At 35.7% G+C, this 23,208-nt stretch overlaps 1 protein-coding gene across 4 annotated transcripts in view; it reads right to left on the minus strand.

Annotated features, from left to right (window-relative positions):
* MRPL1 (mitochondrial ribosomal protein L1) overlaps window positions 1-23,208 on the minus strand; it is a 67,807-nt gene that overhangs the window by 14,318 nt on the left and 30,281 nt on the right. For all 4 annotated transcript variants that reach the window (XR_014296701.1, XR_014296702.1, XM_082653830.1 and 1 more), the window contains exon 8: window positions 304-385. Coding sequence is in view for 2 of the 4 variants with exons in the window: in XM_082653830.1 (XP_082509956.1) it covers window positions 304-385 (82 nt within the window). In the remaining 2 variants the exon portion in view is untranslated. The remainder of the gene's footprint in view (window positions 1-303; window positions 386-23,208) is intronic.

Genomic DNA, 23,208 nt, shown 5'->3' on the forward strand with positions numbered 1-23,208 from the left:
TTTAAGGCAATCCGTTACAGTTTTCTTTCAAACTTTATTACATTTAACGGTAGAAATAATGTGGGTATTTATAAAGGTTTCACAATGTATTCCTTATTAATGTTAAAGAGGTCTCCTCTCCAAACAACGACAACTTCTTAATAAGGTCATTAGGAATCCTTTGGAGAATTAAGTTGTATTTCTTTAATCCCTGGAAATATTATTGCTATTACAGTTGCATATTAACTGGATTGTTTTCTTAATATTTTACATTTTTAAAGTATCACAGAGCTACAAGGAAATTTACCCCAGGGAACCACTTACCCAAATTCAGCGGTCTTTGCCTACAAACTTCACTGATAACTGCTTGCAGATTGGCAGCTATCTGGTCACTTGACATATCCAGCTGAAAGAAAAGGATATATAACGTTAATGATGTGAAAGTGAGATGATAATACAATTTTTGGTAACTGTATCAGTAGTTGTTCCAGACAGTTTTTTCAAATATTCAACTAGTGCAAATTATGTATTAGGAGACCCTACTGTGAAAGAAAAAAACTTCCATAACTTTTTTCAGAATACTACATTAACATGTCTTTACACGTCAAGACTTAATTACCTTTTAGAACACGTTATAGCAAAGTGTTTTAAAGTTGCTCCACTTGCGATTCCTTGAATTCCAAGTAATTTCCCCAAAGCATATCCTGGGGCAGAATACACCATTCCCCCCACCCCTTCCCTACCACCAAGGAATTAGTGACATTTTTTTTTCAAGTTGTTTATTTTTTAAAATAAACTAAGAAAATATTTAGAAGTTAATGCTTTCAAAAGTCCAAAATGAAACTACTTGACAACGCACATTCACATAACGTATCCCACACAGAGGCATTTTCAAGATGCTATGCTAACACTCTAACTCTGCTATAACAATTATCCTGCTACTTAGTAAAAGCTACAGTAAGTAAATATATAGTGAATGAGCCCTATTCATAAAACACCTAAACCCAGCACACATCTTTGGAAAGTCCTTGAGTTTACCATTCAAATTCAGTGCATGTTATTCTTCTTAAATATACCAGTTAAAATCAGTTCCATTGCATTCCTATGTTTAGAGGATTTTGCACTTTGCCAAATGAATCCAGTTTTTAAAATTCATATAAAACTTATAATAGTATAATTGGCAAAAATTAGACAGTAAGAGTTCAAACAAGAATTCTATTTTCCAATGACTCTTGAGACCACTGTGAGAAATGCAGTACATAAGCATAAAGAGAATTCCTCCTGAAACAAATTATTCTCATCATCATCAGACAACATTTATTCGACATTCACTTAGGCATGATGCAGTACCAAGCCCTAAATGAGAAGGCTTGGCATTACTGGAGGAATTTTCACTTTATGCCAATCCACAAGTGGGAGTTTGGAGAGGGAAAAAAATCAAGCAATGCTTAGTTCTCCTTATTAAATCCATAGAACTTACAGACTTTAAGTTGTATTGAAGTACGTAGTTCACTGACAGACAGGGCACCTTACATTTGCTATGGTAAAAAAAAGAAAACAAAACAAAACACCAAGAGTATCAACATGTGTCCTTTCATTCCTCTCTTAATTCTCCACTTTCCCTCCTTTCTATTATCAACTTAAGTAACCAACACAGCTCTAAGGAGTTCCTTTACCCTTTGTAAAGACCTATACCTACCTTAGATTTGGGAAAGCAATAGATACAAGAAAAAGCAAGAGGTCCAGTATATCTTCCTTGATAGTTACAAGCTATACTGTTGGACTGTATATACTAAACTTCTCAGATTTTTGTAACTATACTTTCTGCAGACTTATATTGCCATTCTTACAATAACCTAACAACATAGGCTTTAGAAATGCAAAACAAAAAAACCCAAACAACAAGAAGAACAAAAAAGAAATGCAAAACAGATGACTTCAATGGTTTCATTAAGTTTTAAAATATACAAATTGTTTTAAAATATAGTTTAGGGCTTCCCAGGTGGCGCAGTGGTTAAGAGTCCGCCTGCCGTTGCAGGGGACACAGGTTCGTGCCCCGGTCCGGGAAGATCCCACATGCTGCAGAGTGGCTGGGCCCGTGAGCCATGGCCGCTGAGCCTGCGCGTCCGGAGCCTGTGCTCCGCAGTGGGAGAGGCCACAACAGTGAGAGGCCCGCGTACCGCAAAAAACAAAAACAAAAACAAAAAAACCCAAAAATATAGTTCACACTTTTGTCCAAATTTTAGCACCTCTAATTATCAGTACTATGTCCTCTACTGAATCTTAAAATATATTTTTAGCCATAATACCTCACTTTACTTTTTCTTTTAGATATTTTGTAAAATTATGAAAAAGATATATTTTATGGGCATAACTTGGATTACACAATTGACTACTGATGACAAAGAGCTATGTAAAAAAAATGTATGCATGCATGCATGCATTTTATCAAAACTTGCATAAGAAATTTATTTGGGCCGACAATGATCTAGAGATAACTCAGGAAAGCAACATTTACAAGCTTCTCCATCTATATCTCAGTTGCTCTGTTCTTCCAGTAGTGCTTTTCCACACCGTAACATTCTGTGGCCTGACAAAGGTAAGAAGGACCATTTTGAAGATATATCATCTGTTAGATTCTCAATAGCAGAGCATTAGACTTGGCAAAGCAGGAAAAAAGTGGGGGCTGGGGGAGTGGAAGAGGTTGACCTTGAAGGTGATATTGAACTATGTTAAGCACTGTATTTGTGTGTGTACATGTGTGTATTTGAATATATAATAGTCATAACAGTACCTATGTTTAGCTAAAGTGATTGTCCACTACAGGGCAAAATAGTTATTCCTTGTTCTGTAGCATAAATATTTTTAAGAAAAGACTGATTTACTGAATCCTCCCTTCTGCTTAACATCCTTATTATATCAGAAATAATTCCCTAAGCAGACTAGACGGAAGACTTCCCAAAGATGTCAGGGAGGTGGCTCAATCGATACAGCTGAACTATACCTCTTTGCTTTAACTCTCAGATTTTCCTCTTTCTATGCAATTCCTAACCTTTGTTTTCAATCGCTCTCTACCATTATGAGAAAACTAAAAAACTGTGGTCCTTAACCATTGTTTGTCCCTTTGAGATGCAGACATATGCAGGATAAACTATAGTCATGAGAGTGTCTAAGACAGTGATTCTTAAACTTTTTTCGGGTTATCAAAACTTGCACCAGAAAAATGCACACAGGCACACAAAAATTTTAGCCTATGCTTTTAGGGTCTTCGAGGATTCTTTGAATAAAAGAAAGGGGAAGAGAGAAGAAAGGCTCCTGAGCAAAGGGGCTCAAGTTAAAAGGGCTACACTCTGAGAACCACCAGTGTCACTGTTTAATTTGGCTCAAATACTTTGAAGGACTAAGGACAACAGTATGGAAAGAGGATTCAACTTAATTTTCTACATTTTACAGAGGACAAAAAGCAAAAGCAAAGTGTGTGTGCACAGTTTTTAAACAGTCATATTTTCCACCTAAAGTGGCCAGCTTCTGTCACTGTAAATGTTGTAACAGCCTCTAGATGACTGATCATCTCTAGCTGGGAACTGCAGAGAGGACTGCTGCTTTGGATAAGCACTTGTTAGAACACCTGACCTCCAAAACCCCTTCCAAGTGCAATGTTCTAGGGTTACAAATAGGGTAGCCTGGCAATGGTTTCTGCAGGTGGGCCAATACTCAATTCCCTTGACTCCTGAAAGTCTAAACCAAGAAAAGGAAGACAAGACAGTCTGTGTATCTCCTATACAACATTAAGTAACAGTAGTAGTAGAAGTAGTAGCAGCAGCAGTGGCAGCAGTAATAATAATACTAGAGCAGCTCTATTTATTGGGTGCTTACTCTAAGACAAACTCTGTTCTAAGCATTACATAGATATTCTCATTCATTTCTCCCACGTATCCTAAAAGATGGGAACCATTATCATTCCTCTTTTTTTTTTTTTTTTTTTTTTGCGGTACGCGGGCCTCTCACTGTTGTGGCCTCTCCCGTTGCGGAGCACAGGCTCCAGACGCGCAGGCTCAGTGGCCATGGCTCACGGGCCTAACCGCTCCACAGCATGCGGGATCTTCCCAGACCAGGGCACGAACCCGTGTCCCCTGCATCGGCAGGCGGACTCACAACCACTGCGCCACCAGGGAAGCCCTATCATTCCTCTTTTACAATTAGAAACTGAGACTTAGAAAACTTTGTAACTTATTCAAAAGCACGCACATGATAAGGAGTGGCTCAGCAGCTATGTGCATGAGCTCTAAAGGCAGAGAAATGTGACTTTGAACCCCATTTCCACCATTTATTAGCTTGTAACCCTGGACACAGCTAGTAAGTGTTGGTAATCCTTAATGAAAATTAAAGTGTCAGTTGTCTGGGAAACACAAATGAGTTGGTTATAAACTAAGGGGAGAAAAAGAGGAAACTAAGTGAAATACTGAAAGGGAAAGAATATACATTTAAGTGGGAAAAATATGAATTTTTCTTTGCACCTAATGAATCCTTTCCTACCTTCCCAGTTTTTAGATGTTAACAGCGTACAATTCAGCAACATTTACTTGGCCTTCACTCTTTGTTGGGCAACATGCTGGGGACTAGGAACAGAAAGATGAGTAAGATACAAACCTTAACGTCAAGGAGCTCACCATCTGGTCACTAAAATACAACATGACAGGTGCTACTCTAATCAAATGAACAAAGTGCCACAAGGGTAGAGAGGAAGAAGTGACTGCCTTTGGCAGAGAAGGCTTCACAAAGGTTATATTTAAATTGAGTCTTAAAGGATGAAGAATTCTGAAGGACAAAGAGAATCTTCTAGGCAGATGGAGCAGCAAGAGGTAATGTGAGAACAGGTGGATCAGGTGACCAGAAGGCAGCTCACTATATCTAGGCCCAGGGTTGCAAACTCAAATGGCTACACTGGCCACAGCAGGTAACATGCATGATTGAAGAGGACTGAGTTTGAGTGCATATGCATACAGGACCCACGGGGCACAGGCTGTGCATAGGTGGAGAGCACTGCTCCATAGGGAAGAGGCAGCAGCCACTGAGTGCTAACAGAATGTTACACTGAGGGCTCTGAGGCCGGTTTATCAGAACTCTTGACTGGTGAAGAACAACTAGAAATCTGGATTTCTATGTGACATTATCTAGTTTTTAAATGCTGAATCAATAAAACAAAACAAGTCTGGGGGCCAAACTCAGCCTGTAAGCTGCCAATTTGTAACTCTAGACTTCAAGCTGCATCACTGAAAATAACAGGAAATCCTGAATTTGAACTTGACATAGTGATTTGACACTAAATTATAAAAAGATTTGAATGTAAAGCTAAAGATTTTAGCTTCTCACTGTCAACAGTGAGAAGCTACTTAATGTTTTTAAGCAGACAAATGGTATTTCTGGTTTACGTTTTGGAAAGAATTTTAGAGGAAGGGTGTAAAACAGGAGTTGGCAAACTTTCTCTGTAAATGATCAGACAGTAAATATTTTGGGCTTTGCAGGCCTAACGGTTTCTGTCGCAAATACTCAGTTCTGCTGTTGTGGTGCAAAAGTCATCACAGACAATACATAAACAAATGACCACAGCTGTGCTTCAAGAAAACTTTACTTACAAAAACAGCTGGAGAGCTGGAAGTGGCCCACAGGCCACAGTTTGCAGACCTCTGTTGTGGAAGATAGACCAAAGGATGTCTGAGAAAGTGAATGGGCAAAAGAAACCATTACTTTTTGCTAAAGCAGAAAAGATTTTTGTTTTGTTGTGTTTAACAGAAAGCTTTGTTGGGTGCTGATAGACTTTTGGTATCGTACAATGCATCTATTATGCAGACGAGGCAAAAAAATGTTTTGTCAAGCTAAGAATTGCATTGCCATTTAAAATAAAAGTAGGAAAAATGCTTAGCAACTGTTTCAACAACTGCCGTATATTCTATATATGCACTTGAAACAAGATGTTGCATGGGGCCTTTCTGGAAGTTTCTTCAGGACTGATGACCAGGGCCTAAATCTGAAAGCAAAAAAGGCATATACTGCGTGCCCTATATTTTAAAGAAAGACGTCAACAATTAAGGCCGAAAAGTTCTCACCATAATCAACAACCACGCTAAGGAGAAGCAGGCCAAGAGGCAAGGCTCCAAGAGGCTCTTGTGTAGAGATTGGGGGCACTGCCAGAAGAATATACTAGTTTGCTGAACATATGCTTGAAGGACATCAAATAAGTAAGAGCTGGTCACTGGCCAGAGAAGTGGCAACAACCAAAGTGGGGACCACAAATACAGGCAGATAAGACGGGGAAGTTGCCACTTCTCCCTTATTCCCTTTGTTAAGCCTCTACCACAGAAGAGTTAGGCCTGGAACAGGGAGTAGGGTGAGGTATTTAGAACTGCATCAAGTCGCTGCAGCACTCTACAGTCTAGAGTGGGAGAAGGTGTGAGTGAAATTTTACTAAGCCCTCCCTGCTTCAGATCACGAGCTATAAAAGCCTGGTTCCAAATTGAACAAGGAAAATCTCTGGATAGCAGATCACATTTTTGAACTGAATCTCACTGCACTTTTAATTACTGAGAGCCACTAGAATCATGCCTGTCACCTAACATGCCTGTGCATGGCACACTTGGAATCGGGGGATGGAGAAGACTGTTTCATGTTTGTACTCCATTAAATTCAGACTTTTCAACAGACCTGTACATTTACACACAGACTGCATTCTGTGCACATGAGAATTTATGTTCAAAGGAATCATGCTTATAATAATGGGTGATGCTGGAAACAACCTAAATGCCCCAGAAAAGGAGTAAAATTGAATAAATTAAGATATATCCACAATACAGCTATGAAAATAATACTCCGTAAGAATTTTAATGATTCTGGAGAATATTCAAGATAGAGTATTTAAGGAAAAGAGAATAGAAAACTCAATATATAGTATGACAGCAATTACATAAAAAATAAATGCATAGTGCCTTGGAAATCTCCTCCCCTTTCCTAGAGCCCTGATGATATGCCTGCCTCCTACCCCTTAAAATTCATTTACTCCCCTCCCCTCAAGGAGAAGGTGTTTTTAGGGCTCAAGGCTTCCCTTTTCCATTCCTTCATCAAGGTTTCTGAATAAGGTTTCTGCTCTGCTACACACACACACAAATGCATGCATAGAGAAAGAGCAGTAATGAAAAGCACTAAAATGTTACCAATTGCAATTTTAAAATAACGTTTATATTCTTATTTATGCTATTCAGTATTTTTCAAATATTATTATGTGCATGTTATCACCTGTTGATTAAAAAAAAAAAAAACTAGTTTTAGTTTAGCATTTTAAACTATAAAACCAGTCCTTTAAGATGCTATAAATGGGGCTTCCCTGGTGGCGCAGTGGTTGAGAGTCCGCCTGCCGATACAGGGGACACGGGTTCGTGCCCCGGTCCGGGAAGATCCCACATGCCGCGGAGCGGCTGGGCCCGTGAGCCATGGCCGCTGAGCCTGCGCGTCCGGAGCCTGTGCTCCACAACGGGAGAGGCCACAGCAGTGAAAAGCCCGCGTATCGCAAAAAATAAAAAAATAAAAAAAAAGATGCTATAAATGACAAGGTATACTTATTTCTTCACGTTTCGCTGAAACAAAATCACCATTCTCACTTTTGGTACGGAGGGATAGACCCAGACCTCCACATCCCCCCACCACCATGGGTCCTAACAGCTAATTATGTTGTTACAGACTTATGTATATATTTAATTATATTTTTTGAATTGAAAGGCAGTAAAAGTAACCTTTTTGGGGGTGTACAGTTCTATAAATTTTAACTCCTGCATATATTTGAGTAACTACTACCACAGTACTGGACACAGAACCCAAAAAATCCTTCCTCATCCCTGATGTGGCCTCTCTCAGCCACTCCTAATCCCTGGCAACTTTTCATCTCTTTAAAAATGTCATACAGGGCTTCCCTGGTGGCGTAGTGGTTGAGAGTCCACCTGCCGATGCAGAGGACGCAGGCTCGTGCCCCGGTCCGGGAAGATCCCACATGCCGCAGAGCGGCTGGGCCCGTGAGACATGGCCGCTGAGCCTGCGCGTGTGGAGCCTGTGCTCCGCAACGGGAAAGGCCACAACAGTGAGAGGCCCGCGTACCGCAAAAAAAAAAAAAAAAAAAAAAAAGTCATACAGATGGAATAATTACATGTAACCTTCATTTTCTTTCCTCCATAATTCACATTGTTGTACAACTCTGACCACCATCTATCTCTAGAACCCTATCTCCTGCATCTAAAAGTCTGTACCCATTAAACACTAACTCCCCATTCCCTTCAACCCCCAGCCCCTGACAACTACCATTCTACTTTCCGTTTCTATGAATTTAACTGCTCTAGGTACCTCATATCACATTTGGAATCATATAATATTTGTCCTTTGGGACAAATATTTGGTGGAATCACATATTTGTCCTTTTGTAACTGGCTTATTTCATTTAGCATGATGTCTCTAAGTTTCATTCATGTTGTAGCAAGTGTCAGAATTTCCTGCCTTTTTAAGGCTGAATAATATTCTACTGTGTGTACATATGCATTTTGTTTATCCGTCCAGCCTGAGATGGACACTTGGGTTGCTTCCACCTTTTGGCTATTGTGAACAATGCTGCTATGAACATGGGTATACATATACCTCTCTGAGTCCCTGCTTTCAATTCTTTGGGGTATATATCTATAAGTGGAATTGATGGATCTTATGGTAATTCTGTTTAACTTTTTGAGGAACCGCCACACCATCTTCCACAGCAGCTGCACCACTTCACATCCCCACCAGCAATGCTCCCCACTCTCGCCAACACTAATGTGTGTTCTTTTGGTAACAGCCATTTCAGTAGGTGTAATGCAGTATCTCATTCGGTTTTAATTTGCGTTTTCTTGATGGCTAATGATGCTGAGCATCTTTTCATGTGTTTATTGGCTATTTGTATATCTTATTTGGAGAAATGTGTGTTCAGATACTTTGCTCACTTTATCTTTTTATTATTGAGTTATAAGAGTACTTTATATATTTTAGATACAAGTCTCTTATCAGGTATATATATAGTTTGCAGATATTTTCTGCCATTCAGTGCCTTGCCATATCATTCTGTTGATAGTGTCCTCTGATGCACAAAAGTCTTGTTTTGATAAAATACAATTTATCTCTTTTGTTACCTGGGCTTTTGGTGTCAGTATGTAACCTTTTGAGACTACTTTCACTCAGGTTACAGTATGTAACCTTTTGGGACTGACCTAAATTGTTGTGTCTATCAATAGTTCATACCTTTTCTTATCACTGAGTCATACTCCATTATACGGATGTACCACATGTTTTTTTTTTAATCCATTCACACATAGAAGGATAACTGAGATTTTTCCATCTTTTGATGATTATCACTACAGTTCCTATAAATATTTGTGTTCAGATACTTGTGTGAACGTTAAGTTTTGATTTCACCACAAATGTTTCAACTCTATGGGAATGGAACTGGTGGACCTTACAGTAAACGTATATTTAGCTTTACAAGACACTATCAAACTGTTTTCTAGAGTGGCTGTATTATTTTGTATTCCAACCATCAATGTATGAGAGTTTCTCCATAATCTTGCCATTTTTTAAAAAAGTAATTTTCTGCACAATATTTCCTCCTTTCCTTTTGAGACACCGATATGAAAGTTAGATCTTTGTTATCGTCCCATAGGGCCTTGATGGTCTTTTTTTTTTTTTCCTATCTTTCATCTCTGTTTTTTAGATTTATGATCTACCTTCAAGTTCTTTGACTCTTTCCTCTGTCACCTCCATTAATTTCAGCTCCAGAAGTTAACACATAATTTTTATGAGATCCCTTTCCTAAGTACCCTGCCCCTTGATATCCCCAGTACTTTCTGGTTCCCTGAGGCTCTCCTTTTCAGCACTCTGCCCAGAAAGCTGAGGTTTTATTTACATTTTGCCTCTTACTTCCTCCAACTGTTTTGGCAGTGGGGGCCAACTGGCAGGAAGACAGAGAAGATAAGAAAAGGGTGCATGCCCCTACCTCTTGAGACCATAGATCCTCCAATCAGAAAGTGAGGCAACCCCATTTCTCAATTTTAGATACCTGTGTCTTCCTCTGCACCCACTGTCACTGTTAGGAGCCATGATCTCTATTTCCCAAGCCTGAGGTAGAGGGCTTCTCCTAGAGCTCTCCTGGGGCTCTCTGCCTGCATTGATGTCTGCTTCCCGGTTTCAGGCTATGTTGAGACCAGGCCATGTGACAACACAAAAGGAAAAATGGCAAACTCACCGCCAGTTTGGTGGTACTTCAAATTCTGGTCTTCCCTAATTCACCTGCTACTATTGACTTTTCAGAGTCTTCAAATAGCTGCTCCATGCATTCTGTCCAGGTTTTATAATAGGTGCACTCACTGAGAGAGATAGGGTGTCATGTGATTATTACACCATCTCACTTGGAACCAGAACTTCCCAGGCTTATGTTTTATATGTTTATATTTTAGGGTTGGCAAACTTTTTCTGTAAAGGACCAAAGAGTAAATATTTTAGGCTTGGAGGGTCACATATGATTTCTGCTGCATATTCTTTTTTTATACAACCTCTTAAAAGACCATTCTAAGCTCACAGGTGGTACAAAAACAGACCACAGAGCCATTGTTTTCCAACTCCTGTATTAGAATACATTATTTATCTCCAAGTATACAAAAATTCATGCAAAGACAAGTTGTAGTATGATTTATGCTTTACATCACTTTAACAAATCAATATCTTTACCAAAATCTATGGGTGCTGTAAGGCAAAAGCAGCCTTCATCATTGCTCATGATAAAGTTGTCTGAAAAATCCGTAGTTTTGTGTTACATTTAATATATTTAATAATTCATAATAGGATCTTATAGATGTTTTATTGTTTACTGTAAATACTATATTACTAAATGCTATTATTTGTTTAGAAGTAACACTAATGAAAATCGCAGGGAATTATCTTTCAGATCCATTCAATTTCTTCTACAAGGATTTGGATAAAGACAGAATTCAGTAAAAGCTATCATACTTTTCACTGCTTTTTGAAATAAAGCTAACAAAAGAAAGCTGTGTGTGCAGTGTACTGACAATTACTTATTAACAAATGGGTTGGCAAACAAAGGAAAGCAAGTCAGTTTACTTCCCTACTGCATGTTATGTCACATATTTTTCATCATGTGTTATTCTATTGATCAATGATCACTACATTGTTGAGTTACTGCAATGAATTAAAAAGCAAAGTTAGCTGTTTCTCTCAAATGGTATGGTTTTTCTTATGCTATTACTTATATCTGATTGAAGGGGAGAGTCACACTTCCCATCCCAAAAGTTCTGGGAAATTATCATCTGCTTTCATGACAGTATAGATAAGAAAACTAAAAATGATAATAAACTATTTTTAATTCTAATATGACTACTGGTAAGAACAACTGATAAAAATCCATGCAATGGATATACCCTAAAATACTACAAAGACTATTCATCCCAGTTAAATAAATATACATCTCTCACAATAAAGCATCAAGCAAAATGCTGGCACATACTGGGTCCAGGATAAACATTATTTTCTCCTCTTTCTTAGCCCCATACTTTTAGAAATCTAAGATCTACTGCCAGTCTACCTCCTTTATTTTTATTGAGAACTAAAAAGTACAGAATTGGACTTTTATATTCTACAGTTTATTTTCCACCTTTAAATTTCCTTATCTATGACACAGTACACTGCAATATACCAAAAATAATGCAATGAAAGAAAAGTTAATCATCAACTGGAAGAAATGGAGGAAAAAGGAGGGGAAGTGGCAATGAGCCATGAACCAATGAGCTGCCTCCTTGTATCCAACTATTGTTTGTATCTAATTGATTTAAGCAATACTCCTTGCTTGCCACTTTCTCAACTTGTGGATCTAGATGCTTCAAAATAAGGCTTCATTTTCCACGCTCTACACTACTCACATTTGTTTAACTGAACTCCGACACGTTCACTTTTCCTGTTCTAACATGTTCGCTAAAACTGAAGGCTCTGATTTCAACAAAAGATTTTACTATGTTTATATTCCCTTGCCCTGAACTTGTTTATTTTTGTTACCATATACATCATCTTTTATCAGCTGGCAAGTTGACAATATTCTTGCCACAAAACAATTCACTATTACACAAGCAAAACATAGTGATACACACCTATGAATGGACCATGTCTACAACTTTAAAAAGAGGGGGGAAAAGCACATCAAAGACACTGCCTTTATATTAAGTATGTCAAAGATCCAAGTATATTTGAAACCCAGACAAGAAACACTAATTAAATCAGGTCTTGGCATGATTTATTATAAACAGAAATCTGAGATGTCCTATCCTGTTTTTTTTTATTTCTTTTAAGAAAATGGTTTGATTTGCCAATAGCATTATTATTTACAAGTCTTCAAAATCTGGATATTTACATGATTGTAAAAGGGTTCCAGTTGTTTTCCCTTTAATGCTATGATAACCATTCATGTCAAAGCTAGGCTATTATATTACATTTAAAAGATGTTCTTCAAAATTTCAATTATATTTAATGAAGTTTTTAGAAGTCTTCCTCAATCCAAATTATTTAAGAATTTATGTTCTAATTCAATATTAATAAATTAAAAGAAATAGCAATAGTTTCTAAATTAAAGCAGAACAAGTGGCATACATATTTTGAAAGTATAGTTTCTTTAGAATACTTTACTCTTTTATTTACTTAAGTTGATTTCACAGGATACTAGTAGGAATCTGTCTTGTGACATAAGAAAATAAATAGGAAAAGTAGGACTCCACTCACAGGAGGAATCAATGTTTCCAAATAAACTTACTGACGCCACTAATTTGGAATTAGTAATAATTCAAAGACTGTCAAATATGTTTTAAAAGTTTTATGCTGTAATGAATGTGAATGTAATGAATATGATGTAATGAATGTGATATAATGAATGTGAATTGAGATTACAGGAAAATATTTAAACATCTTTAGAGAACATTTACATTAAAAACACTGTTTAATATAAACCACTGATTTGTTAATTATATAGCATAATTAACTGAGGCAGCATCTATCAAGCAACATTTTTGGATTAGATACTCTATGTTATCAAAGTTAGTTGTATTTCATTGAAAAACTAGTCTGTGGTATTCACTTTCAACTAATTCACATTAATTTTCCCATAAATTTAATTCTATTTTTCATGTCTTTCCAACATGTAGGTGGATGAACCAGGAGGTAGGGAAGAGTAGAGAAGAGAAAAAAAAAAGAGAGATATGGAAAAAGAAAATAGAAAAGAAAAACTTCAGAGAGCTATTAAAAGAAGGAAAAAATAGGGCTTCCCTGGTGCGCAGTGGTTGAGAGTCCACCTGCCGATGCAGGGGACACGGGTTCGTGCTCGGGTCTGGGAAGATCCCACATGCCGCGGAGCGGCTGGGCCCGTGAGCCATGGCCGCTGAGCCTGCGCGTCCGGAGCCTGTGCTCCGCAACGGAAGAGGCCACAACAGTGAGAGGCCCGCGTACCGGGAAAAAAAAAAAAACTACATTAAAAAAAACCCCTACAAATAATAACAATTATTTTTAAATCATGTCAATTTTCATCAAAGTACCAGAAATGAACTACTTCTTCATCCAGAGACTGAAAAAGTAAAACCACCATGAATGTTCAAATGGGAAGGAAAATATTACAAAGCTGCTCAAAAGCCTATTATAATTATTCTTGAATTAATCCTCATCTAATCTCCTGCCTAGACTGGTGGCCAGAATTCTGAGAGCAAGGTAAGGGAAGAGGACTGGGTGGGGAGGAGGGAAGGATTTCTCAACATTCCATATACATATATTTACTTAATCTCCCTGTTTTCAATTTTCTCAACTCCTGATCTCCCCCAGTAAGAGACCTTTGTTTTAATCTTTCCCACCATCTGCTAGCATGGGAAAGGGCAGTTACCCAGAGTCATGAAATATGTAAAACTCTTCAAGAGTTTTCAACTAATCCTATTTCAGAAGGTTCTTGCCCCATCCCCACACATACCATTAACACAGAGATATCTAGAGCCAGATCCTAGCCTTTTTAAAGATCCTGAAATTTAAATTATATTAATATTTTGGCTTTCTCCATTGCTGACTTAAGATTTGACATTTTCTAATCAGTTACTACTGTGGTATGCATTCAATCCATCTTTACCTGGAAGCCTCAGAGCACATGTTATTTTCAAGTGTCCATGTGATACTTGGAAAAAGAATATTAATCTTATACTATGGGCCACAAGGAAAGTCTCGAGGAATTTTTTAAAAGTAGAAACTAAAAAGGATGCAGTCTTCAACCATAAGGCAGTCAAACTAGAATATAGTAAAAATTTTAAAAGTCAAAAAAGGTTCCAAAATTTTAAAATACTCTCCCAAATAAGAATAAAAAGTCCCATGGCAGATTATTTAGAAAATAATGACAAGAAAACTAAATATCAAACATGTAATTAGAGGCAAATTCACAAATTTAAACTCTTATTAAGAAAAAAAAAAACTCACAAACCTCATATAAAACTTAGAAAATTATAAAACAAAACAAATCTCAAGATAATATAATAAAGAAAAAGCAAATCAATAATTTATAAATAGAAAAAAATAGCAATAAATTCTACAAACTACACTAAAAAACAAAAGTACTTTAAAAAAACATACACAGGATAGCACAGGGAACTATATTCAATATCCTGCAATAAACCATAATGTAAAAGAATAGGAAAAAGAATGTATATATATGTATAACGGAATCACTTTGCTGTACAGTAGAAATTAACACATTGTAAATCAACTATTCTTCAATAAAATAAATTTTAAAAAAATATACAGAAGAATGTCCTATTCTTAGGCTATACATATAAATTATGCATATAAAATATTTGTGTATTTTATATGCAAATAAAAGTGTTATGATGAATGAAGTGTTATGATGCCTGCAACTTAATTTTAAGTGGTTTAGAAAATATAAAAGAATATCTACTATTTTCTCTAAGCAAACTACTTATCCTAGTTTTTCTAAGCAAATGTGACAAAATTGGTGAATCTAGGTGATGAGTATATAGGTGTTCGTTATACTATTCTTTCAACCTTTCCATTCATTTAAAATTTTGCAAAATAAAAAACTGAGGAAAAAGATATGCTGACATTGAGGGTATTTAAAAATAAGAGTTTAAGCTCTTTCAAGTAAGAGCTTAACTAAGCTTTATTAAGCAATAAATTCCAAGAAAATATGTAATGTTTCATTATTTTCTTACCTAAAATGTTATGAATATGATTTAATTTCTCTTTAGATTTTCTTTTCTAAAGTGCTATCAACCAAGGAGTCCCCAATGCTCTAAGGTAAAATGAAGATAGATCATCAAGATTCCTGATTTTATGGTGTTTCAGAAAATATTACAGTGAAAAGTCATTTTTAAAAGCTTACATGTAAGCTTTAACAAGTATAAAGTATACATGTATACTTTAAAAGTATACATGTACATGTATACTTGAATTACTTTGAAGTGAAAAATTAAACAGAAAAAGTTGATTGGACATGATCCTATAGAGATTTTGTAAGCATTTAAGAATAAAAATATGTAGATGTTTTAATTGTGTAAATATAAAAGCTGGTATGCAGAAGTCATTCTTCTTTGTACTTATTCATTTTTAATGTTCTATAAAGTGAAATGTGAAGTAATAGTTTCCTAGATAAATGGCTTTGTGTGGATTTCAATCATATTCTAACTCAAATATCTGCATAAATATCAGCTTCAATAAAAAAAAAAGGTTGATTGGAAATATAGCAGGTCCTCACTAAACATTCTTTTGAAAGTGTGGAAAATCCCACTAAGTTTCTGTGCTGACACCAAAGCACTTATAAAGGGACCAAAACTACAAAAAATGATCTGAAACTGAGTAGATTTTATAGTACACTGCACCCTTTAAAAGGTCCACTGTGCATTATAACACAAATCTACATTTTATCCTCAAACTTTATCTAACTTTATTAATCCCAGAAGATTTCTAGGTTAGACTTGATTTGAAAATCAAAGTCTAAAACCCATGAAAACTACAGTAACTATCTCTACATATGTGAGATTCTATTGAACTGGATTCAGACATAAAAGTTAGCTGCTACTTGAAAACATATATACAGAAACATGGGTCAAATTTTACAGGCTCTTTTAGGAGTGTATATAACAGGCCATGAGAGTCATAATTTATTATGGTAAGAAATACTATGATAGGTTAAATACATCAAATAGGCACATTCCAAATCTTCCTTTAAAGTACAGTTCATGTCCTTTCTTCTTGATAAATGCTCCCTACTACAAGTCCTAATGTACCGTATTTTACAGCTGTAGAATTTTTTTTCCTAGTGAAAAGTTCTATCTCTTGATCTCCACCACTCTCAGCAAATGAAACCTAACAACACTATCACCTTTGATTTTAAAATATGTGAAGCAGGGCTTCCCTGGTGGCGCAGTGGTTGAGAGTCCGCCTGCCGATGCAGGAGACACGAGTTCGTGCCCCGGTCCGGGAAGATCCCACATGCCGCGGAGCGGCTGGGCCCGTGAGCCATGGCCGCTGAGCCTGCGCGTCCGGAGCCTGCGCGTCCGGAGCCTGCGCGTCCGGAGCCTGCGCTCCGCAACGGGAGAGGCCACAACAGTGAGAGGCTCGCGTACCGCAAAACAAAAACAAAACAAAACAAAAATATGTGAAGCAGTCAATATTAACAAAAGTGAAAGAAGGGAGAGAGAGAGAACATTTTCGTTTTTGACAAATATAATGATATTATGTGTGCCTCTGTAAAATGGGAAAGTCAACATTAATAGAAACTTGGAAAGAACTTTTACCTTATAATAAAGGACAAGTTAAGAAAACCAATCTTACTGGCTTACAATTACACTTACAAGTGATCTGGAAAAGTAGGCTGGAGGCCAAGATTCTTAAATCAAACAAGCAATCTATCACTGAGAAAAAACAAAGCATGTTTCTGAGAGCCTCATAGCTGACATAAAATGGATTTGTGGTATGTTATAAAATACTAACAGACACCCTTTGAAAATTACTTCAAAGTCTTTATTCTGGCAGGTTTCTGCTATAATATCTGGACACTGTTTAGTTTTTTTGTGTAATGTCAAAATATACACCTGACTAAACATTCTTATAATGAATAAAGGACAAGATTCTTAACTCTGACTCTCATTTGTGAAATCCCAGGAATGAAAATTTTCTCTTTCAATATTACTTTTAAGGACTGTTTGAAAAGTTTAGTGTAAATCAAATTTTTATAAAATAAAATACTGATTCACCATATATAATATATATTTTTACAAGGGTGTTTAGGCTGTAACATTTCTGGAAGCACAAGATAAAACTATTAATAGGAGTTCCATAAGAAAACAATTGCAGACAGATGGGATTTAGTGTTCCCTTATACAGTTTTGTAAACCGCTTTAATTTAACCAAGTGAATACTTTAATTTGAAAATTTTAAAATGTCAACAGGTTTATCTGGGCAGCAGAATTATTGCTATGATATTGTTTTCTAAATATTAAACTCAGATTAATCACTTGTAAATTATCTAATTACTACCTGAAATTAAACTGCCATTTAGAATATATATACTGAGACATATTATGTCTCAATTTCATTTTTTGAGAATCTGCCTTAGTTTCATTTCTATTTCGTGGAAAGAGTCATAATTTAAATTTTTAAAAAACTTAAGGTCCAGTTGAAGAAATGTGCTTTTTCTCCCCTGTAAACTTTATTTTTAGTTTTATGCTTTAAGACATTTCCCTTGAATCTGATCACCTAGCAACTCACTTTTATCCCAACCAACTTATTCTTCATGCCAAGAGAGAAAATAAATGGTGATTACATAACAGCAATATAAGAGACTGAAAAATAAAATATTCCAACAATAGTCCGTTCTGTCAGCATGATGCTCAATATATCATCTGAATGACATTTTCACTGATATGAGTATTTTATCTGATAGTGCGTGCAGACATAAACAATTTCATGAATATGTAAACTATAGGTACAAATGGTAGGAAAGATTAAGAAGGAAACTAATTTACCTGCAAGTAATGCGGACAAATGTTAGATACTGGCTGGCTATAAGAGCATTAGTAAAGTTCTGATATACGAAGGCATTAGTGGTTGAGTTCTGATATACAAAGGCATTATTGGTTGAGTTCTAATACCCAAGATGCTAATCCTCAAGTCAGATAATTAAGAAAGATCATTCAACTGATTGTATTTATCACTTTGATACAGAAGAAAAACCAGCTTAAACTACTCAAGAGCAATTTCACATTACAGCAGTATTAGAACTGGATCCTGAAGCAATGTGGCAGTACAGAATTATAACAAGGGAATTCTAGGTGATTTAACTAAAGTAAGATAGTCTCTCCCATACAGGCAAATAAAAACCCAAAACTAATACATTTCACTCTCCCTCAAAACATCTTTCTAGATTAGGAGTCAGCAAAACTTTTCTCTAAAGATCCAGACAGTAAATATTTTAAGCTTCGTAGGCCACATATAATCTCTGCAAATTCTTTGTTTTGCTTGCTTTTTAAAACCATTTAAAACTGTAAAGACATTCTTAGTTCACAGGTTATAAAAAAAAAAACAGGCCACAACTGGATTTGGCCCATGGCCGAACATCGTTTGTTGACCCTGCTCTGGATAGCCCCCTTTTATCCAAAATGAGGCGGACCCTGAATGGGCATGTAATGCTGTCAGTGCCCCTTCATCTGCACACTCATTCTAAATCAAATCCTTGTATCATACAGGTGGCAACAACAGAAACAAAGCAACAACAAAAATAAACCTTTAGTATTTCCAACTATGTAATAAGAATAACATCACTCGTGGAAATCGCCAACTTTTAAGGAAGATATATTACTTTCTTTGAAATCTTTTTAAACAATCTGTTACCTCTGATAATTATAAAAATAAATATTTTTATGGAATAGTTATATTGTATTAGATACAATTGTAGACAGATTTTTATTCCTTTTTCAACAACTTTATTGAGGTATACTTGATAACTTTATAGAGGCATATTTTGCATATTACGTTATTCACCATTTTCTAATTTATAATTCAATGATTTTTTAGTACGTTTATCAACCAACACCATAAATCAGTTTTAAAACCGATGATCCCTGAGGCACATTTACTGTTAATGCCTGTTTCCTCCCAACCCCTCGCCCCAGGCAACCACTAATCTACTTTTTGTCTCTACAGTTTCACCCTTTTTTTGGACATTTCACATAAATGTGGTTTCTGCATCTGCTTTCTTTCACTAAGCATGTTTTTGAGGTTCGTCCACATCATAGCATGTATCCATAGTTTGTTCCTTCTTATTGCTAAACAGTATTCCAAGGGATAGGTTGCACATTTTTAAAGTGTCAATTTATTAAGTTTTGACATATGTATACACTCAAACCATCACCAGTCAGGATAACAAACATGTCAATCATCCCCCAAATTCCTTGTGTTCCTTTGTAATCCCTCCTCCCCCACCCCATCCCAGCCACCTTGTCCACAAGGCAACTATCAGTCTAGTTTCTGTCACTATACATTACTTTGCATTTGCCAGAATTTTACATAAATGGAATCACACAGTATGTACTCTTTCTTGTCTGGCTTCTTTCATTCAGCATGATTTTTAAAAAATTCATTCATGTTAAAGCATGCATCAATTGTTTCTTTTTATTACTGTACTAAAGAATATTCAATTGTATAGACATAACAAAGTTTGTTTATACATTCACCTGTCAATGGACACGTGAAATGTTTCTGGGTTTTGGCTATTACAAATAAATCTGATATAAGCATTTGTTTACAAATCTTTGCATAACCATATGTTTCCACTTCTCCTGAGTAAATATGTAAATGTGAAGTAGTAGGATCATATAGTAGGTGGGTATTAAACTTCTTAATCTACCAAACTGTTTGCCAAAGAGGTTGCATCATTTTACATTCTCACAGCAGCATATGAACATTCCAGTCACTCCACATCCTCACCAACGTTGGTATGATCAGTCTTTTTAATTTTAGTCATTCCAATACATGTGTAATGATATCTCATTGTGATTTTAATTTGTATTTCCTTAACTACAATAATGTTGAGCATCTTTCAATATGTTTGTCATTTGTCTGCCATGTGTTTGTCACCCCTTAGTGAGTTGTGTTCAAATCTTTTGATTTTTAAAACTGGATTGTTTTATTGTTGAGTTTTAAGAGTTCTTTATATATCGTGGATTTATCAGACAGATGATTTACAAATATTTTATCCCAATCTGCAATTTACCTTTTCATTTTCTTAACAGTATCTTTTAAAGAGAAAAGGCTTTTAATTTTTAAAAAGTACAATTTATCAATTTGTTCTTTTGTGGATCATGCTGTTGGTGTCATATCTAAGAAATTATTCCCTGACCCAACATTTTCTTCCAGAAGTTTTATAATTTTAAGCTTTACATTTAGGTCTTTGACACATTTTGAGGTAATTATATATGGTATGAAGTGTGGATCAAAGTTCATTTTATCAGATACAGATATCTAATTGTTCCAGTGTCGTTTGTTGAAAAGACTTGTTTCGCCATTAAAAATGCTTCTGCATCTTGTTTTAAATCAGTTGTCCGTATGTGTTTTGTCCTTTTTTTTTTTTGGACTCTCTATTCTGCTCCATTGATTGTTTTGTCTCTTTTGACATCAACATCACATTGTCTTAATTCCTGTAGCTTTATAAATCTTGAAATCAGATAGTAGACCTCCAACTTTGTCCTTTGTTAAAGATGTTTTGGCTAGTCTAGATCCTTTGTATTTTCACATGAATTTTAGAATCATGTCAGTTCTACAAAAAACCTTAATGGGATTTTGACTGAGAATGTACTGAATCTATACAGTAGTGGGGATAATTGACACCTTAACAATATTAAGTTTACTAATCCCTGAACATGATTCATTCCATCATTTATTTAGATCTTCTTTATTTAATTTCTCTCCACTATGTTTTGAAGTTTCCAGTGTATGGATCTTTCACATCTTTTGTCAGATTTATCCCTAAGTATTTCATATGTTTTAATACCACTATAAATGGTATTCCTTAGTTTTAAATTTTAATTTGTAAATGTTCATTGCTGTTATATAGAAGCAAACTGATTTCTGTATATTGATCTTGTATCCTTCAACTTACTTAACTCACTTCCTTGTTCTAGTATCTAGATCATGTCATCCTTTGAAAAATGAGTTTTACTTCTTCCTTTCTAATCTGCTGCCTCTTTTTTTTGCCTGACTACACCAGTTAGAATCCCTAGATTAATGCTGAACAGAAGTGGTGAGAGTGGATATCCTTATCTTGTTCCTGATCTTAGGAGGAAAGCATTCAGCCTTTCATCACTATGATATCAGCTGTTGCTTTTTCTTAGATGCCCTTTTTCTGGTTGAGGACATTAACTTCTATTCCTAGTTTTCTGAGACATTTTAGTCAGGATCAAGTGTTGGAATCTGTCAAATGTTTTCTCTGTATCTACTGAGATGATCACATGACTTTTGATTTTTAGTGTGTTAATGTGGTAAATTATAATGATTGATTGTTGAATGTTAAACTAACCTTGAATTCCTAGGATAAGCCCTACTCATCATGATATGCTATTATTTTTACACATTGCTGGATTCTATTTGCTAAAGTTTAGTTTATAATTTTAATATCTGCATTCATGAATGATGCTGAACTGTCATTTCCTTTGTCTGGTTTTGGTATCAAGGTAATGCTAATTGCTTTAGGTGGGAGAGTAAATCAGGTTCCTGTTACTCCATCTTAGCCAGAAGTAGAATTCTGTTTAATAGTTATTAGGTCATTATCTCATCTACTCCTTCCTAATCTAGAAAGTATATATCATGATCAACATCATTTTACATATAGGGAAAATGGGGAATGGGGGAAAACTGAGGCTCAGAGAGCAAGGTAACACAGTTCTAATCTGCAACTAGGATTTGAATCCACATGTATGAATCTAAAACCCATTCTCTTAACCTCCTACTATACTATACTATTTAAATAGTACTCAGAAAAGATTCTCTTGAGACACACAGATTAATTTCTTTTTCATTAAGAAAAAGCATTATATCTCTAAAAGATCCAGGTAGTCTGGTCTGGAGCCCATGTCTTAATCACTATGGTATTTGCTAAAAAGAATGAATGAGATGCCATTGTTTCTTATACACTGAGTTAGGATCTATATAAACTATTAACACTACTCAATATACTGAAAACATTACTTAAGAAAAAAGATACATCTAGGAAGAAAGAGTCTTATAAAGATACTTTACAGACCTAAACAGACCAACTAAAACAGTAACAATAGGTGTTATCATTCTAAAATTTTATTTAATCTTTGATACCACATTGTGAAATAGATATTACTATATAAATTTTATAGATGAGGAAATTTGAGACACAACAACATTAAGAAACTTGTTTGGGAGGAGGGGCAATATAGGAGTAAGGGGTTAAGAGGTACAAACTATTACATATAAAATAAGCTACCAGGATATATTGTACAACATGGGGAATATAAACAACATTTTATAATAACTATAAATGGATTATAACTTCTAAAAATTGTGAGTCACTATATTGTACACCTGTAACTTATACAATATTGTACATCAACCATACTTCAATTAAAGAAACATTTAAAAAAAAGAAGAAAAGAAACTTGTCTAAAATCTGCCATCCCTTAAGTAGCAGAACAGGTATTCAAGCCCAAGTCTCTATAGCTCTAGAATAGTCTCTTAAAATTTGTATTTGGTTTTCTGTTTGTGTTTCACACTGCAATGTTGCCATCCCTGAGAAACAAGACACACTGCCAAGGGCCTTTTGGGAACAAGGAAATTCCAACATCAGATTCAAGCAGAGCTCAATGCCAACTGAATTAGAGCTAAGCTTTGATGATAATGAAGGCGAAGGGGGGTTTCCCAATCCCTGACTGGATTAAACTTGCTTTGCCCCCTTTCTAAAGCAAGTTTTCCTTCCATAAAACTGGATAAGTTCCTTTTATATATTTCTGATGATTTACAATAGGTACAGCTCAATGAGTTTGGACTACCCGTGGTGGGCTATAATGCAGAATTGCTCTCAGGAGTAGGATGGGAGGAGGAATAATA

This window comes from Grampus griseus (genome assembly GCF_964374135.1).
Source record: "Grampus griseus genome assembly, chromosome: 4".
NCBI lineage: Eukaryota > Metazoa > Chordata > Mammalia > Artiodactyla > Delphinidae > Grampus > Grampus griseus.